Consider the following 19,746-nt stretch of genomic DNA (forward strand, 5'->3'; position numbering starts at 1 on the left):
AGGAGAAAAAATTAAGTTTAAATCAAGTTAGTTAATAAATAACAATCTAACAAAATTAACAATTCAGCATACATATATAATATTATAGATGCTATGTACACAAATAAAAATCAAATAGAGACTTTTTTATAATTTTAGAATTTAAATTACTGTGATTAGCAATTTATTGTTTTTATAAGAACATAATATATTAAGACATGATATAATGGCACAATATTCATAATAATATCAGAAATATTGTAATTACTAATAATTGAACATTTTAATAAGATCGTATTAATGTTAAATTTTGTAATATATAGTATTGGAAGTTTTTTATATATAATAAAACTATTCAGATATTAATTCTTGTTGTAAAATTTATTAATTTGTATTAATTTTATTATATTATAGTTTTATTAAAACAGTGCTATAAAATAATTAACTACATAAAAAACATTAAAAAATATTAATTATTTAAACAAATATTATTTATTTACTAATATATCTAAGATTTTAGTTTTACTTTATATTTAAATAATACTGAAGAAAAATATGCCTAAGTTTACAAAGAAATGCAATTATATTTGAAATTTCTACTTGCTTAGAAAAATCAATAATTTCTTTAAAATCTGTTAAATGTTCAGTTTTAAGTGTGGGATGAATTTCTTCTACTGAAATATATAAAATTATTTATGTATACATATTAATTATTAACTATTAATTCATATTATAAATTTATAATTTTTAGAAACAAATATGTCATACCTTTCCATTGATCATTATGATTAAGTAATAGTACAAAATATTCATCTTTTATATTAGTATCATTTATAAAAAAAGATACTTTAATTTGTTCTTGTTCTTTGTTATTGATTAAACGTATTCGAAAATCTAAATATTGTTTATAAGTTTGACAAGCACATTTAATACTTTTCCATTTTAATAACTTTTCTTCTTTTCTTTTCTTTGATTCTAAAATAATATATCAAAAGTTGCAATATTGTAAAATTATATATATATATATATTATATTATATTATATTATATTATATTATATCTAATTATAGAAAATACCTTCATTTAATTCAACAATTTCAATAGATAAACTATTTCTTCTTGATTTTGTTTTGTTAACTTCTTCTTCTAAATTTTTTTGTTCTTCTATTATATTGGCAATTTTTTTATCTACGATTTTTTGTTGTAAATCTGTTGCATCTATCTCAGATTTTAAACTTTCCACTTCCTGTTGTAATTCTGATATTTTATTATCATTTTGTGTTCTTTTCTCAATAAATTCTAAAAAAAAAAGGAATAGAGAAATATTATTATTATCAAATTATTATTTATTATATATTAGACAAATTATTTACTTTTAAAAATTTAATAAGAAAAAATAAATCTATGATACATACATTTTTATATTTATTACATTACAAACAGATTAAAAAAAAATATTTTTTTATTACATCTCTAATATGTTTTTTGTATTTTTTTTTTATGAGATAAAATGAATCGATTATTATGTTAATATATATAATATATTTATTATATAAATAAATAAATAATATATACATACATAATATACACACCACACACACACACACACCACACACACACACACACACACACACATATACATACCAATTTTATACGTAGTTGCATCTTCAACTTTAGCGGCAATTTTTGTTTGAATATTAGAATAATATGATTTTAATTTTTGTATTATACTAAAATCTCTATTCTGAAGAATATGTGCGATATCAATATTAAAATCTTCCATTATTAATATGTGATTTTTATGTCTGTTTTAATGTATGAAATTAAAATACATTTTAACGTACAATACTTAGCGTAGCCATTTAAGTTTTGAAGTAACAGTGTTACCACTAAACTGGACTACCACTAAATGTTACTAATACTTATAACCTTAAACTTAAAAATTATTCTGAAATATTCTTCATGTTTAAATAGTGAAATATTATAAAATTGTCTATTTCAAAATATTTTTATTCAATTTCTAAAATAAAATCTAATAATTTTTAACTATATATATAATGAATGAATTACATTATATATCTTAAAAAAAAAGAATGATAATGCGGCAAATTTAAATTTCAAAATCAATTAAATATTAAGAAAAAATACGAAAATATAATTTTAACTTTTAAAAACATTTTTAATAATAAACATTTTTAATAATGATTTCTAATATAATATTATTCACTTTTATTTAACGCATATTTTATGTATTTGATTTTCAAAGAAAAGGAAATTAATGAATTATTTGAATTAGATAAAGCGTATAATTTATCAGTCGTAATAATGAATAAATATTATTATCAAATTCTTTTAATGTTTTAATACCACTTTTAATTGTTTTTTATTTATACAGATGCCAATCATACTCTTATCATATATATATAAATTGTTGTCACATTTGAATCACGGCATACATTTTTCTTACTTCATTTAAAGTTTGAGTACAAGCATAAGCATCAAATATGATGTTTAAATTTTTACCAATTTTCATCATCTTCGGCATTACTGCTGTTTTTGTACGTATAATATCCTATTTTATAATACTGTTGAAAATATTTCGAAAATAAATTACTATATAATTTTTTCATTATTTATTTTTAACTTATTTAACATTGCTTATTTAATATTCCAATAATTTTCCATCTTCCAATATATTTTTCGTAATAAATTGTATCATTATTTTAATTAGTAATTTTTATTGTAAATTAATGATTTTCTTTCCTTTTTAAAAAATATTTTTATATTTAGAAATTATTTTTCATAAAATTTATTAATATAGGCATTTACGTTTGATGTAAAGGGTCAATTAAAAAATGTTGTTAAGGTATGTATTAATTAATAATTCTAACGATTTTTATATATAATAAATTATAATAATTAATAATATTGATAAAAATTTAAATTAATTAATATTTTGAATAATAAAATTCATTTTATATTAATATTAGCTTTCTCTTTCTTTACATTAATAATATCATATTTCATTTAAAATATATTTGTTCATTTTTTATATAGAATTTAATAAGAGATCATATATTAAATAAAGTTTTTTAAATAATCGAATATATTTAGTTTTCTTGAACTGATAATAAAATAAAATAAAATGAAAAATTTTTAATATAAATTTTAATGAAAAATCTTGTCACAGCTTGATGACAGCTCTCAAGCAAACTCGCAGGAAGCTAGCAATGCCAGTAATAGTGACAATGACAGTGACAATAATAGTAATAGTGACAATGATAATGACAATGACAGTAATAGTGGAAGCAATGAAAACAATGATGACAACCAAAATTTATCTGATTTTAAGAAAAAAAATTCTCAGCTTACTGATGATTTGGAAAAACTTATAGAATCTGTAGAGGATATATTTGAAAATGAGCTGAGAGAAGTAGCAAACGAATCTACACATATTTGGGAAAGTGTAAAAGACAAACTTAACTCAATCGAAAATAATTCCAAAGCGAATTTTCAAAATATTACTAGTAATATAAAAAATATTCTAAATAATTTTAACAATAAAACCCATAATGTCTTCGAACATGTTAGAGATATTGTACAAAATGAGACAGAAGCATCTAAGAAGGAACTTTTGAAAGCTTACAGAAAATTGAAAAATGATCTATCTAAACTTGAAGCAAACGGAAATAATATCTCGCAAGAAATACGCGAGGAATTTAAAAAATTCTTTGAAGAAACTTATGAAAAATTAAAAAATACTACTCATTCTCTGGAAAATGCGATAAATGAAGCTGAAAATAAAACCAAATATATTTTAAGTGAAGTGAAAAATGTTACATTAAACGAATTACAAAAGATCGAAAAAAAAGTTGCAGAAATATGGCAAGAAACGAAAAAAGATCTTCAATCAATAGGAAAAAATGCAGAAGATATTATAAATAAGATAACAGATTCGATAAAAAATTTGAAAAACGAAACCAATGAACTTCTTCATAAAGTTTCAGAAGCGCTGAATGAAAATATAGAAGAAATCAAACAAAATATTACCAAAATTACAAATGAAGTAAAAGAGATTGTAAACAATACAGTATTTGAGATCAAAGAGGCAGCAAAAAAATTTCGACAAGAAATTGAAGATGATGTTGAAGAAGTCAAAGAAAAAGTGATTGAAGTTATAGATGATTTGAATGAAAAATTATCTCAAATTGCCAATCAAACTGCTAATACTTTAAAAGAAACTGAAGAAATTCTTGAAGAACAATTTGAACAAGCCAAGCAAAATATTTCTCGACTTGTAGATGAAATAAAAGATGATATTTCAAATATTTATCAATATGCGAAGAGTTCTATATTAGATATTATTGACAATGTCAAGAACGATATTAAAAATATTAAATCTAAAAATGGAGTATTCTTACACAATATAACGCAAACGATTGAAAATAATGTGGAACAAGTAAAACAAGAAGTCACGAAAATTGTAATTGGTCTTAAGAATAAAACTCAAGAACAATTACAACATCTTAAAAATAATCTTGATGAACTAAAAGGAGAAGCTTCACAGGCTAAAAAAATTATTAGAGATAAAATAAAAGAAATTATTAAAAATGTTACCAATGTTCTTGATAATTTGGAGCATGACATAAACGATACTTTGGGATATATCCAAAATAAAACTTCCGAGATTATAAACCACGTAACAAATATAATTAAAGAAAAAATACAGAAAATCATACAAGAGTCTGCTCAAGTTGTAGCAGAAGCGACAAATACAATCGAAGACATTAAAGAAAATACAGCCGTTATTTTGAATAATACTTTGACTGAATTAAGGAAAGATGCCAACAATCTTTTAAACAATGTCAAAGAAGATGTTCATAATATAACTAATCAAGTTGAAAATGAAGTTTTTAATGTTCTTAATAATATTAAAAACATTACAAAAAATTCATTAAAAGATATTGAAAATATTACGTCTTCTTCTGAAAAAAATTTAAAAGAAATAATTCATCATATTTCAAAAGATTCTAGATCTATAATAAATAATGTTTTGAATAATGTTCATGATACTATTGATGTCATTCTCAATGATACTAATGATGCTATTGGAAATATAATTAATAATGTCAATAATGTTACTTCTAATATTTTTCATGATGTAAAAGATGCTATACAAAATGGAATAAATGATACGAAAAATAATATAAAAAACATATTTGATGGACTTCAGAATTCAGTTCACAAGGTTTCCGACGCTGTGCATTATTTCAATGATAATGTAAAAAATATACTTATAGGTAATATAAATATTTTACAATAACTATTAAGCAATAACTATTACATATGTCACGTTAAATATTAAAGAAAATGTAAACGAATTTTATAAATAATTTTTGTTATAGGTAATGCAAAGAATTTTAGTCACAGCAAGTAAGTTTAATATGTATTTTCGAATTTTTCAAATAAAATATACGACATAATATTTATATAATATAAAATTATATATCTTATACTAAAATGTAAAATTCCATTTTTGTTTCATAAATATTGTTTATATTTATGTTTAGTTTCCATTTAGGATCTAAATAACAAACACAAGCTAACAGACTACATCATCTTAAATGGAATCAAAGACAGAGGATTGGAAATTATTAAACAAATAAAGTAGTTTTCAAATAAACAGCAGTGAAAAAACAAAATAAGAAATCAACATATTGAAAGTGCATGCTGATTTTGTTTAAGTTAAAAAAAAACATATATGTTATATTAAATATAAATAACTGTTATTTGATATTAATAAAAATAGTTAAATTAAATATAAATCTAATTTAATAAACTAAATTATTGAAACATTATATTAGATTGTGATTCAGATGATTGTATATCATTCCAACAAGCTATTTCTGCCATTTCCAAATTACCATCTTCTGTTAATGTTAAAATTTGTTTTTCAGAATTGTCTTTAAGTTTTATAGCTAAATCTGTGATACCATCAGAATGTGATGCCATCACTGAGGAATGTGTTGGTGTTTCATTAATTTCAACAGGTTGTAAAATACGTACATATATTGGTTGACCAGTTGCAGAAATATTATCTACAATTAAAAAACATTTTATAATAAAATGTTTTCTAATTAAACATGAACCTTAAATTCTTACCAGAAGTTAAAATATTTTGTATTGATAAATTTTCAGAATTTGATAATCTTATTATAGGAATATTTTCATTACGATTTGAAATTTGTGATTCTGAATATGTTTCAATAGTCATAATTGGTACATTTTGTTGTATACTTTTTTCCAAAATTGGAATATCCAGTATAGTTTCATCAATATCTTTCAAAGATGATTCTGAAAGACATTTAGAATATAATTTATTGACCACAGAAGCAAACAATTATAGAATTATAGAAAAGTAAATATTTTAGAAAACCTGTTTGTTTATCTTGAACTCTAGCCTGATCATTTATATGTTCTTTCACATTACAATCATGTGATTCTTGTTGACTTTCATAAAATTGTACACCACATTTATCACAAAATATTTTTTGTTTAATGTGATCTCTAATGTGATGGACCATAAATGAATTATGAAGTGTGGTATATTGACATTTATCACATTGCAACCAAATATTACTTTTTTTATGTTTGGGCTTTTCAGTAATATTTGAAGATAAAATAACATCTTTCCTATTTTGATAAGTAGTTACAGTTTGACTGTTACATTTTGTTATCTGTGGTGGTTGAGAACGCTTTTGTTTCTCACTATTACCAAGAAGTTCTCCTTTTTCCAAAGAATATTTTTGCTCCAAAAATCTCAAAACATTATCACGTACATTACACATTTCAACATCAAGTCTATCAAGTGTATTAATAAGATTAGCACAACTTCGACAAATTACATCATCTTCTGATATTACTACCATATATCTATATTTTCATATAAAAAGGATAATTATAATACATTTAATTTAAATACAATGATACTGAAATGTGTATAATGCTCACATAATAACTGCAATAAAATACTACCTTTCACCAACTAATTCTCCAAGTTTTTCTATTACTCTAGTTCTTGATATTTGTGTTCTACATGTAGCCAAAGAATAATGACGTCCTTGAATCTTTGCATCACATACAAAACATTGTAACTCTTCCAAAAGTTTTGAATTATTATAGTCATTACCAGTATCAGAAACAGTTACATTTGTGCAATTGTTGGTAATATCTTCAGAACAAATATCATGTCGTTGTCCTATTGACAACATTGAAGTTATATTTGCCATTGGACTAATGACAATAATTTTTTTTAATAGGAATCAAGGTTAGGATACAAAATAGGATATATAAGGTGTATAACTGCAAAAAATAATACAAAATAAAGAATATATAATTTTGTATTATAAATATTACACTGTACTTTTCTTTCCCATATTTTATAATAATATGATAAGATTAATATATCAATATAATATAATTTTTTTCACAAGATTATTACCACAGTATAAGATCATATAGCTAAAATATATTTTATGCCATCTTGTGAAGATTGATGAAAATAAATACATAAATTATGAATCTATATATATATATGAAATACTCAGAATAATAAATATAAGGTAGTATAACAATAAACTATAGCACTTTCTTGTTTAGGGACCAACATTGCTAGAATTCCCTAAAATAGAGAAAAAATAATAAAAACTACTATAGATGAAATATAAGCTAGATTTAACATTTAATGCGATTTTGTGTTCTATGTTTTGAAATATCAATTGTGCAAATCAAAGTTTGATATGTCTTCTATGATTTAGAATAGTTAATATTGAAATTATACTTATTATTTAATCAATTACATTAAAAGTTGATGCAATCAAATATATTAAAAAAATCGAAGAAGACATATCTTTCAAAAATAAGTTTATCTTACGTAAAGATTATTTTAATTTGAATTTCTTATATTTATTTTTATACATTCAATATAGAAATTAAATTTATATAAATATAAAATATATATAACATAAATATATCATTATATAATAAATATACAAAAATAAAATATATAACACGTAACATATACTTACAATATATAAAAATATGAATCGAAAAATATATGAATCGAATATTCTATTAAGATTTTAATTGATAAGTTAGATAAAGGAGATAATAAAATTAGATATCAAAGTCACCACACCTAAATTTTATAGAGCAAGTACAAATAAAAAAAACAAATAGTAAAAAAAAGAACAGAGATAGAATAAAAATTATGGAATCAGATTATGAGAGAACATTAATAAAACTAATATAGACAAGAAAAAAAATAGAAAAAATAGAATTGATAATCAGCGCCATCTCTTGTGTGCTAAAAACATCTGTTCAAAAACAAAGTGTAAAATAGAATAAGAATTAAAAATCAGTATCATTTCTATAATGATATTTAGAAAGATATTTCTATTTATAATATTATATCGCATCATTATATTATCAGTTTTTAAATTCTCACTCAATGATTCTAATCTATTTTTTCATTATTATTGTATTTCATTTATATTTTCTAAATATTTTTTTCTTATTTCTGGCAACCCTGCTTATGATCTCTAGAATCTATTATTATTTAGTGCCATTTTCAATATTAGAAATTTATAAAGTAAGACTGTATACAGATAAACTTTTTTGTATATATATATTTGTACATGCTAAATAATAAAAAAATAATATTTCAATTATTTTTTATAAAAATAAAAGAATAAAATATATGAAATTTTATCATTTGATATTATTTATTTATTATAGTAATGAATTTAAGTTAAAATAATAAAAGAAAATAAATAATAAAAGAAAATTTTTATGATATAAGATAAAATTTATAACATAAATATAACTATATAAACATAAAAATATATATTTATACATAATTGAATACAACAAACAAATATTACTATGAATAATTTCTATGATTAAAATAAAAATTAAAAAAAATTTTGTGTACAATAATTTGTATGTTTTAAAGGAAATAATTTAATGCAGGATGGGACGTAATAAAGATTCAGAAACAGATAGTGTTTTATCTGAATTTGAAAGTGAGGTAAAAAACATTAAAACTACAGAAAGAGAAAAACCATATAAATGTAGTTTTGTTGGATGCAACTTGGCTTTTTATAGACCATCCAGATTACAAAGGCATATTAGATTTCATACTGGAGAAGTAATATTAATATTTTAAGATTTAGATTATTTTAATAATTTAATTTAAATAACTATGATTCATTTATTTTTAGAAAAATTATAAATGTAATTATCCAGGATGTGATAAAGCCTATACTAATAATTGTCACTTAAAACGTCATATGAAGAGCCATAGTATACAAAAGGCATTATATAAGTAAATATATCTATCTTATTAGCTTTATTGTTTTACATTTGAATTTTTGATATATTATTATATTTTCTATTTAAGGTGTCCAGAATGCTCATTATATATTAGTAATCGAGATAATTTGAAACGTCATTATAAAAGAATTCATGACAGATTGACTTGTAAAAAATGTAATGAAACTTTTACAAAAAAATATCAATTGAAGATACATATGACAACACAACATTTAGTTTCATATAAGTGCAATGAGTGTGATAAAAATTTTACAAATTTAACAAAATTTAAAAGACATGAATCAACTCATAAGAAAAATGATAAACAATATTTATGCAATATGCCTGAATGTAATGAAGTTTTTAAAAAATGGTTGCTTCTTTGTGCTCATATAAAAACTCAGCATGTACGTGGTAAGTATTTATATTTTTTATACATAATTTAATTTGAAAAAAATATTTAATTGCAACTAAATATAATATATTTTTTAAAAATATATTTTAGATCACAAATGCAAGGATTGTGATAAAATATTTTTGACCAAACGACACTTAAAAATTCATTCAAAAGTTCATATGGAAAATAGATCTGTTTTATCTTGTCCATATGAAAAATGTCCGCGAGTTTATTATTTTAATTGCAATTTAAAACAGCATATACGAACTTATCATTTAGGAGAAAAATATGAGTGTGATATATGTAAAATAAAGATTGTAAATAAAAAAAGATTAGCTGAACATATTCAGAAATTACACATGTCAGAAAAAAGAATAAAACAATCAAAAAAATTGCGCAAAAAACGAAAAGATGCTGGATTACCTAAAAAAAGTATGGTATCCAAATTAATTGGAATTAATTTATCACCAGAAATGGAAAAGATGATATTAGAAAGAAAAAAAGATATAATATATGAACAATTTAAAATGGTACCAAATGATGATTTAGATTGTGATTAATTTTTTTAATAAAACAAAAAATTATTTATGTATTATGTATTAAATTATTGATTTGTAGTATTTTTATTATTTAACACAGTAGACTTTTTTAATGTATCAATATACCAATAAATCTTAGATAAAATTAGCTGCAATACTAAAATATTGAAATATATCTTTTTCAAAGCTATGGAATCTTATATAGAATCCTGAAGCCTCAATTTGAAAAATAAAATAATTTTTTAGTACTTTTTCTTTTGAATTCACAGAAATTGATTAGCATTTTTTTTTTCTTATTATATCTATTATATCTATATATCTATATATCTAATTTTATTTTAAGAGAATAAAAATATTTTTATAAAGACTGAATTCTTCATAATTATAAAATTTTTTAAAAAATATTTTATATTTTTACTTATAACATAAATATTCTATTTAATGAATAACATGAGAATAAATATATGTATCAAAACTTAGTAGCAATAAGCTAAAGTTAAATTTTAGTTGTGAATCTACAAAAAAGCTATAAATGCCAAAAAAGTCTTTCAATTTATAATTATAAAATAATATATATATATTTTAGTATTTTAATAAAGTTATTTGTTGAAAATATTGAATATATTCAAACATATTTTATATATAATTGTAATTAATATAAATCTATTAATCTATTAATATTAAAATTATTTTTTAATTTTCATTTTATAATATAATTATTCATTATTTTTATTTATAATATTTCTTGTTTTTATTTTATAACTAATAAATTATATTCATATTATTCATTTATAAAAAATTATTTATAATAATTTAAAAATTTTTCATAAAATAATTTTAATTTATATTCTAAATTTAAGTATAGTATTTGTAATTCATTTTATTTTGTGCCATTAATCATAATTTCAAATTTAATTTCTCATTTAATTTAAATATGATATAGTTCATATATAGTAAAATTATTTTTATTTATTTGTTTTTTTACTTAATTATATTAAATAAAAAATTATAATTGGCACAAACATAATAAAAAAATATATTTTATGTAAATATAAACGCAAGAAAACATTCCATTGTTAAGATTATAAAATTAAATTTTTATATATCAATTATTATATAAAATAGTTTAATGCATATTCCAAGCAATGGATACTCATATTATCCGAATAAAACTAATATTCCTAATAATAATATTTAAAATTATATTAAATAATTACTGATTTGGATATAAATTATATTCTTATTTAAAAAATATTCCTTAAATATTTTTTGTTTATTATGTTAAATTCCTGTTTATCTAGTTTTGTAAATAATTTTACATTTCGAAAGCTAAAATAACTCAGGTACTTATTCAGGTAACAAATATTACTTTACACATTTGTATTATATGTATTTTATATCCGGATAGTATGAATATCTAAATATGAATGAATACTCGTATTAGTCCGCTTATGCTATGAAAGCACGCATAGAAAATATAAAACATTGTGATACAAAAAATATTTTTAACTATTAATACTAGAAAAGAAATTAACAGAATATCAATTAATACAATTTTATGGAAATATTTTGACAATAATTACATTTAGTAGTAACTTTCATAATATTATATCTTATTTTTTTGTATATCTTTCCGTTGACACATTTTACAAAAGATATTTCGAGTAATTCTAACCTCTAAAACAATTTTAAATAATTATATTCAGATAATCGTATAAAAAATCGAAATAATTGATAAATTATTAAGATAATTGCACAAATGATTAATAATTTAATATTTCATTTTTTTATAACAAATGAGCAAAAATATAAAAGAAGCAATATAATTATAAATATCAACAATTAGGAAACTTGATGTTTTCTAATTGCCTCCTATGAATATTATATATCTAACATAAAAAATTTTAATTCATTTATAGTATTATTCTATTAGCAATGTTTACTAAAAAATATGCGCTTGATTTTTAGTTAATAATAATAAACTTATTATACTTTACGTTAATTTCAGTCTGATCGTTTTGACTTACTTTGTTTACTGCAAAACGATCTTAACATGATTATCGATCTTGTTATCGCGATAATTGTCGATTGAACCATTTGAGTGCAGAATTATTTTATATGTATTTAAAGTTAAAATTTTAAATAGAAAAGAGAGTTTTAGGAATTAGGATTGAAGGATTTAAGATAGAAAGAAATGTTGCCTTTATTTTTTAACACTATTTAAAAAGTTTATTAATTGATACTGATCAAATAACAGTGAATCACGAACAATTTTGTCAATAAAAAGACAACTGCCGGACGTGCGATATTGCTTAATTGCATTCAACAATTGTTTTATATTGGTAGAAATATGAGAAGCATATCGTGCTTTTCGTATTTTTGTCCAAGTATCGAGGAATGCAATCATGATTATTTGCACTCAAATGGTCAAGCATTCTACCGTTGACAAATTTCGTCCATATATTTTAACTCTCTGCGATTTAATCCATTTTTTATCGCGATTCATTGCAAAACAATTTTATGAGACGAACTATCGGCAGCGTGAATTTTGGATAAAATTAATTTCTAGAAGTTTTACAAAAATACGGTTGATATGCGCACATTTGCAAAGAGCTAAAATGGACAAACTTTTGTCTTACAGGAAAAAATATAAAATATTAATCGATTATTGTGACGGTATGTATTATAAAGATATACATATTTTGTTTCCTTATTTTCTTGCGCATTTATTAGAACGAAATGCATTGCGATAGCATAATTGTTTTCCATTGAATTTCCTTGATATCAAAATTTCAGATAACATAATTGCAATAGATTCAAATTATTATTTCATACGTTTCAATTCTTATTTCAGATAATTATTTTATTTTTTTCATTGCTTTCCCTATTCGTCATGATTTTTTAATTTGAATTAGTTTAAATTGCGTATTTTATTATACTTAATTTTATTTTACAAATCAAATATCATATATAATTTTCTCAAAATTATTATTTATACATCTAATATTTCGCATTAATATAATATTTGTCTGAACATAAGCGTGTATTAATTGTAATGATAAATTAATTCATCTAATAGGAAATAGGGAAAACACATTATATTGGAAATGTATTAATTTAATGGATTGAATCGTTATTTGGATTGGTGAATATATTCTGAAATATTAGAAATCATTCGAATATCGGATGAAATGATATTGATGCGATTAAGTACCAGCATGAGTGAAGCATTATATAAAACAAAAAATATATTTAATAAATATCCATGAATGAATTAGAAATACAACATTGGATATATGATGGAATCAAGCAACGACAATAATAACGTATTTATTGAATATGTATAATATTAAATTTATTTTATGTATTTTTACTTGGAATTATTCACAGTAGAGTAGTAAGATTAGTATCTTTTTTTTTTAATTAGAAAAATATTTTTTTATATTTTTGTTTGATAATAATTATATTTTGAATTAAAACAAAATTTTTTTAAAAATATATATTGCATTAATATTTTGACCATAAATCAATTAAACATCTTACAATAACATAAAAATAATTGAAATCATTCTTTTTTAGGAACAAAGATATTGAATATTGCTATATTTTAAGTAATCTTTTTAAACAATTCGTTGTTTTATAACAAAATAATATTACGTATTATTGTCGTATGTTGATTAAATAAATCAACGTTTCCCAATCTATAAATTTTACAGATATTTTGCAAAAAGTTCTCTTTTATAGAAATGTTCTTTTTATTTTTAAATCAATTTTCAATAATCGAGGCTTTCTTTATATTATATACATTTTTTTTTAAACAACTTTATTCTATAATATTATATCTTCATACGCTTTAGAACGAACAAAATATATTTTCATGATCATAATTGTTATTATAATAGCGAGAGAATCACACACATCAAATATTACCATATCAAGTTAATTGAAAATGACTGGGAAACGTTGTATAGAAAAAAGTATTATTGAAGTTTACAAGTTATATTCCCTGTTCAGTATCGATCGTCAGACATCATTATACTGATTGTCTGTATTATTTGAGACCATTCAAAGTCTGTGTGTGTTACGACGAAAACGACAAATTTTTATATCTTTTTATATCTGTATGCATTCATATTATTACCAAAATATGTTGTATGTTGTATGTCATGCAATTTAAATACATAAGTACGGCAGGAAAGAGTACATGTTGCGTATGAGGTTAAACGCGTAGTAAACGCGAAATGAGTGAATTTGAGCGTATCATTGCGCATGCGTTGTTAAGACACGTGATGGAGGGATTACTATGTTTTATGCAGAGAGAGAGAGAGAGAGAGAGAGAGAGAGAGAGAGAGAGAGAGAGAGAGAGAGAGAGAGGCAAGGAGGGAGTGATTAACAAATAAATATAATTAAACGTACATCGCGCGCCAGAGCGTGCACGTATTAAACCTAATTTCTAACAAATCGATATCTTTTTTATAAAACAATTAAAATGAAACATTTGTACTTTAGCAGTATAGAGCAGTCGTTTTGTCGTACTTATTTATCTTAATATCATTATCGTCGTTTATATTATTTTATACATATATATGTAATATTATATTTTTTTTGCTTTTAAAGAACAATTCCCGCCTCACTTGGCACGCCATCATCCATCGTTATCATTATATTAATCACTTCGATATATTGTATATATCGATTGTTTTATAAATCATAAATCAATGAAAAAAAAATTGAGGATCTTATATCGAATATAAAATGATTATGAATAATTTAACCAATATACAATATATACATATTATTGAGAAGATATTTTTTTAATTTACCATTTTTTTATTATCTGTTTTGTTAGGAATTCTGTATAATATTTAATTTCAGAAATATATTTATTTTAGAATCATAAGAAATATTTAGTTCCTGTTTCATGATTTATAAAACATTCAATATAAATATAATATGCAGTCAATATCTCGCCTATATAAAAAAGAAGAGTATGTATAATATATGTGATACAGCGTACGCAAGATGTACGCTTGAGCACAACTTATCTATAAATATACAATCATAGAATCAATATCAAACAAAATCATGATTATTGCAGAGTCCTGTTTTACGGGCGGAATATACTATATATATATTTATAATATATATATATACATAGCATATATATATACAATATATGCTATATATATTTTTATCTCTTAAAAAAAAATTAAAAGGACCGCCATTTTTTTTTTGTTTGTAGCGTTTCCCAATATTTATATGCAAAAATACGAAACAAATTCATAACTTGGCGCAACGCTCATGTAAATATGAGTATCAATGATATCAAAATAATAAAATAATAATAATAATAACCATATTGAATACGATTAGTTTGAATAATATTAATAATAATGGTACAATGATTACGTAACGATTCCCACAGTATATGTACAGATATTATAGCACCATGACCGAAATCTCAAGGTTAAAAAATAGCATTACACGAGATTAAAGATGAAACGAAAATGGATTAAGAGGAAAAAGTGTAAAAGGGAAAAAAAGTGATCTTGCGCTTCGGTCGGAACACGAGATGAAGGGAAGAAGAAAAAGGGATGTTATATTTTAGCTTAAATGATATAACTTCGTAATTATCATTCTTATTGTTTTGATTATGCCAGTCAATCACTTTCCTATTCAATCTTACTAAAATAGTTGAGCGAATTAGGAAAGAAAATACAAGATACAAGAATGAATGAGCATGTGGAGTTATTTTTCACGTACGAATATAATACATTTTTAAATATTTAATGACATTGAACGATTGATGTTGAATTACTATTGCTTAACGAAGATGATTGACTTGCGCGATTGAATAATAGTTATATTATGTTAATATTGTTATTTAAGTATTTGGCCGTTTCAATTAACGTGTTCCAACAACGTTTACGAGAATATTATTATGTCATACGATTGCTAACTCGGCGAATAAGTCGTGGGGACTAGAAATTTTGAAAAAAAAAAAAAAACGAACGAACAAATCGCAATTCAAATATCACAGGAGGAAAATGTCGCAACTTTTTATCTCTTTTTTCATTTTCATTTTTAGATTAATATAGATAATTAGGATAACCACTAGAATCAAATTACAGAATTTTTTTTTTCGAACATGAAAATTTTCATATATATATATATATATATATATATATACTTATAAAAATCAAATCATTTAATATATATATTGTTGTATCAAATGATTTGATCTTTTCACATTTTATTGAAATTTTCCTCCTTTATGTGTCTCACGACGAAGAGGATAAAATTAATAATTTAAAATATATTCGAAATGACTCGCTGCATATGCTTTTTCTTCTATTATGTCTTTTGGCGCAGATCTTTTTTGGTAGATTGTAAGTGAACCAAGAGAAATATTTGGTTGTTGATTTTTTATCGAAGGAATTAGAATTAGAATAAAAAAAAAAAGATGTGTTGAATTGTGTACACGTATATACGTATGCTCATGTGCGTGGATGTACACATATGTATAATATAATTTCTTTGCTTTAATAGATTGAAAAATGGCCTACCACTTGTAGGTCTACGCTCGTTCGACATAATGCATTTAATAACTATTCTTCTTGCATATAGATTTATAATCTTTATATATATATTTTTTTTAATATATATAGACTCATATTTATATTATATTAAACGATGATATTCCTTCTTTGTTCAATATATTAATTAGGTATGATATGTTTATTCACAACATGATGTGAGCGCTTAGAGTTGGAATTTTTCCGTCCTTCTAGTATCATGAAGATAGTCTTTTTTCATATTTTCTTTCATTTTTTTTAGTGACAGTGATATACCGACGATATATTATATTTAATTTAAGTACGACGCTAGATAAAACATTAATTTCTCTAATAGATAAACTTACATTTTTTTCATTTCTCACAATGAATATGTAATATATACAGTAGCGGTTAAAAAAATTAAAAAACGATATTTTCGTATATTTGTGTAATTATATCTTTAACGCTAGATCTTGACATTATGTTTATATGACTGATTTATAAAATTCTCATACTGATATGTAAACGTTCGTTTATTTGTAAAATTATTATGAAATAGAAACTATTGAGATAAAATTTTAAAAATAATATGATTAATAATAATTTTACAAAATACAAAATTTATAAATCAATTTTTACTATATTTGTTTTTTTATTAGAATAGATAATTATAAAAATAATAAAAATGAAAATGAAAATTGAAGATATTAAATATTTAATATAGAAATAAAAATATATATAATACAATTATATAATATAAATTAATGTACAGATAAAAATTAATATAATTAAACCAAAAAAGGATTTAAAATTTCAGATCTTAAGAAAATTTTAAAAGAAAAATCATCAATTGATAAAAAATATTATATCTCAAATTCAGAAATAAATATATTTGATTATTTGACTATATAAAAAGTTATAAATAAATTTATATAGTTTTTTAATTTCTTATTTTTTAAATAAATTGTTGTGTTCTTTAAATAAAATATATGTTTTCTCATTCTTATATGTATGTTATACTATAATTATTAATTTTATTTTTTTCAGATAATCTATATTTTCATATATTGATTCTTTTTATAAAATATAATTTCTCCTTAATAAATTATAGTACTTTGTAATGTATAACTCTGTAAATTTTTTTTATCCACTACTGTATATATACATATATATATATATATGTATATTAATTACATATTGATACACATTACATGCTAGTCATTGTCAGAGAATTATTAGTATTCAAGAGTTCGAAGATTCAAACATGCTCACTTCAGGATTTCGTTAACAATTAATAAACGATTTTCAACCGTAGGTCAATAACAAATATAATAACAATTTAACACAACAAATACATTGAATACATAACGTTCAATTCTTTCTTTTCTCTTCTTCTTCTTTTTTTTTTTTTTCGTTACGCAAAGATATTATTCACTAAAAATCTCATATCGACAATTTGAGAAATTTTAACAAAAAAACAGCTTCATTTATTATTTTTAATTTTCGTGGAATACCCTGAAGCGATGCAACAATATCTATAAAGGTAATTCACTATACTACTTGTCAAGTAATAAAAATAGAGATTGCATAGATTGAGATTCGTAGCGGATGCATCTAAAGAGATACGTCCTATAAAGATTTCCTTTTGAGCTTTTTATATAGCGTGAAACTTTTTAATTTGTATATGTATATAAGTGTGAAGTATCAGTTTTTTGTACGCGCATGCATTTGTCCATATTTTAGCTACAAAGGACGTGTATCTTTTGCATGTACGTTACAAGCATATTTATTTATTTGTGTGATCGCATAAACGTGCAGCTATCCGTTGAATCTTTAAAGACGGAAACAGTATTTTTGAATGGATTGTATGAAAAAAATACGATATTATATTTTCGATATGTCTAAGTTCAATGTTGCATTATATCTATACGTCTAGTATTTGTGAAATTTCGAACAGTTTTCGACAGATCGCTGCACACTGTTTACTCGTCTTTTTAAATATTCGTATTTAATTTTTTATTTAATCGAGATTTCGAAAGATTCGCTTGAAAATTATTTAACTGGATAAATCGTAATAATAAACGTGCCTGTAAATTGATCACGATTTTGTGCTATTTTTTTACGGCGTGACGCGTATTCGATCACTACGTCACATTATTGCAATCAACGATATGCGCGAAATTTGCATGATACGAAACTTGATTCCCTTCCTTACCGGTTGAGTATTTAAATGCTTTCGTTGGAACAGTGATATTATACACATAGTAAATGATACAAATTTGTTCTGCTTTATTTGAAACTTAGTTTGCACTCTTTATTTACCATTGCACAATTTAGAACAATGGAAGGAGGACTTGCCTTTTATAATTATTTTTAAAGAAAGTATTTTTCTTTCTAAATCTAGTAACTTTTTAAAAGTTATCCATTCACATTGTATTTCCTCCAATACACAATTATCGATCGATTCAATCGTCGATTATCTGCATTGTAAAAATCATTCCTTGTCGATCGAATAAACTTTCTCTTTTTCTTATATCGTCTCAAGAGTGTGTTTCGATTAAGTAATCTATATCTTTCACCTCGAAACGATTCATCTTCCAGCCTGTACGTCAATCAAGCGAGAAGCACACGATAATTGATAATAATAGTGAAATTAAAACGCGATATCGTGCCTAATCGCAACAATCCTTCTTTTCCAAACAAACCGAGCGTCCTCTTGTCATCGTACCGTTGTGCATCACCGCCATCGAGTGGAAATAAATCGTTCTCGAGGTCCGAGCTGCGTTTGTGCGATGAACGCCGGTAATTAAAAAAATTCTTCCGGCAGGGCCGTTCTCGTCGAATTAACTCGATGTACTCTGAAACATTCTTCAAACGCGATCTTATCATTAACATTTTTATTG

The 19,746-nt window shown here is 22.7% G+C and overlaps 5 protein-coding genes across 13 annotated transcripts in view; 2 read left to right on the plus strand and 3 right to left on the minus strand.

The window, feature by feature from the left end:
- Window positions 1-479: 479 nt before the first annotated feature.
- Window positions 480-1,937, minus strand: LOC100576836. 2 transcript variants are annotated; one of them, XM_026441121.1, is made up of 4 exons: window positions 1,623-1,937; window positions 1,056-1,277; window positions 748-954; window positions 480-650 (listed from the first exon to the last, which is right to left on the minus strand). In XM_026441121.1, the coding sequence occupies exons 1-4, from the start codon at window positions 1,759-1,761 to the stop codon at window positions 502-504; spliced, it is 717 nt and encodes a 238-aa protein (XP_026296906.1). In that variant the 5' UTR covers window positions 1,762-1,937; the 3' UTR covers window positions 480-501. The 2 variants fall into 2 exon arrangements, with proteins under 2 accessions (XP_026296906.1, XP_026296905.1); XM_026441120.1 differs by having other exon boundaries at window positions 480-653; window positions 1,623-1,934.
- A 445-nt stretch (window positions 1,938-2,382) lies between these two features.
- On the plus strand, window positions 2,383-5,723 carry LOC725217 (uncharacterized protein PFB0145c). Of its 2 annotated transcripts, none has more exons than XM_006565398.3 (5): window positions 2,383-2,536; window positions 2,800-2,844; window positions 3,169-5,278; window positions 5,384-5,411; window positions 5,549-5,723. In XM_006565398.3, the coding sequence occupies exons 1-5, from the start codon at window positions 2,483-2,485 to the stop codon at window positions 5,568-5,570; spliced, it is 2,259 nt and encodes a 752-aa protein (XP_006565461.1). In that variant the 5' UTR covers window positions 2,383-2,482; the 3' UTR covers window positions 5,571-5,723. The 2 variants fall into 2 exon arrangements, with proteins under 2 accessions (XP_006565461.1, XP_001121093.2); XM_001121093.5 differs by having other exon boundaries at window positions 5,560-5,723.
- Window positions 5,569-8,225, minus strand: LOC100578546. 3 transcript variants are annotated; one of them, XM_006565399.3, is made up of 6 exons: window positions 8,066-8,225; window positions 7,480-7,659; window positions 7,014-7,236; window positions 6,415-6,911; window positions 6,141-6,332; window positions 5,569-6,076 (listed from the first exon to the last, which is right to left on the minus strand). In XM_006565399.3, exons 2-6 carry the CDS (start codon window positions 7,547-7,549, stop codon window positions 5,823-5,825), a joined length of 1,236 nt encoding a protein of 411 aa, XP_006565462.1. In that variant the 5' UTR covers window positions 7,550-7,659; window positions 8,066-8,225; the 3' UTR covers window positions 5,569-5,822. The 3 variants fall into 3 exon arrangements, with proteins under 3 accessions (XP_006565462.1, XP_006565464.1, XP_006565463.1); XM_006565401.3 differs by having other exon boundaries at window positions 7,014-7,340; XM_006565400.3 differs by lacking the exon at window positions 8,066-8,225 and having other exon boundaries at window positions 7,480-7,837.
- A 179-nt stretch (window positions 8,226-8,404) lies between these two features.
- On the plus strand, window positions 8,405-10,435 carry LOC725301 (zinc finger protein 888). Its single transcript, XM_001121169.5, has 5 exons — window positions 8,405-8,628; window positions 9,009-9,186; window positions 9,260-9,363; window positions 9,439-9,764; window positions 9,856-10,435. The coding sequence occupies exons 2-5, from the start codon at window positions 9,010-9,012 to the stop codon at window positions 10,305-10,307; spliced, it is 1,059 nt and encodes a 352-aa protein (XP_001121169.2). The 5' UTR covers window positions 8,405-8,628; window position 9,009; the 3' UTR covers window positions 10,308-10,435.
- Window positions 10,436-19,534: 9,099 nt separating this feature from the next.
- Window positions 19,535-19,746, minus strand: part of LOC413076 (ecdysone-induced protein 78C) — a 113,001-nt gene continuing 112,789 nt past the window's right edge. For all 5 annotated transcript variants that reach the window (XM_016912743.2, XM_006565396.3, XM_006565397.3 and 2 more), the window contains one exon: window positions 19,535-19,711. The gene's annotated coding sequence lies outside the window, so the exon portion shown is untranslated. The remainder of the gene's footprint in view (window positions 19,712-19,746) is intronic.

The sequence above is a fragment of the Apis mellifera genome, linkage group LG6 (assembly GCF_003254395.2).
Source record: "Apis mellifera strain DH4 linkage group LG6, Amel_HAv3.1, whole genome shotgun sequence".
NCBI classification, from domain to species: domain Eukaryota; kingdom Metazoa; phylum Arthropoda; class Insecta; order Hymenoptera; family Apidae; genus Apis; species Apis mellifera.

Coding starts and splice junctions, on each gene's coding strand:
- LOC100576836 (XM_026441120.1), bottom strand. CDS start 1,761: ATGGAAGATTTTAATATTGATATCGCACATATTCTTCAGAATAGAGAT. Junction 1,278..1,622: donor TGCAACTACGTATAAAATTG/GTATGTATATGT, acceptor TTTTTTTTTTAG/AATTTATTGAGAAAAGAACA. Junction 955..1,055: donor AATTGTTGAATTAAATGAAG/GTATTTTCTATA, acceptor ATATTATTTTAG/AATCAAAGAAAAGAAAAGAA.
- LOC725217 (XM_006565398.3), top strand. CDS start 2,483: ATGATGTTTAAATTTTTACCAATTTTCATCATCTTCGGCATTACTGCT. Junction 2,845..3,168: donor AATTAAAAAATGTTGTTAAG/GTATGTATTAAT, acceptor ATCTTGTCACAG/CTTGATGACAGCTCTCAAGC. Junction 5,279..5,383: donor TGTAAAAAATATACTTATAG/GTAATATAAATA, acceptor TTTTTGTTATAG/GTAATGCAAAGAATTTTAGT.
- LOC100578546 (XM_006565399.3), bottom strand. CDS start 7,549: ATGTATTTATTTTCATCAATCTTCACAAGATGGCATAAAATATATTTT. Junction 6,912..7,013: donor GGAGAATTAGTTGGTGAAAG/GTAGTATTTTAT, acceptor ATGAAAATATAG/ATATATGGTAGTAATATCAG. Junction 6,077..6,140: donor ACAAAATATTTTAACTTCTG/GTAAGAATTTAA, acceptor TTTTAATTGTAG/ATAATATTTCTGCAACTGGT.
- LOC725301 (XM_001121169.5), top strand. CDS start 9,010: ATGGGACGTAATAAAGATTCAGAAACAGATAGTGTTTTATCTGAATTT. Junction 9,187..9,259: donor TTAGATTTCATACTGGAGAA/GTAATATTAATA, acceptor ATTTATTTTTAG/AAAAATTATAAATGTAATTA. Junction 9,765..9,855: donor AAAAACTCAGCATGTACGTG/GTAAGTATTTAT, acceptor AATATATTTTAG/ATCACAAATGCAAGGATTGT.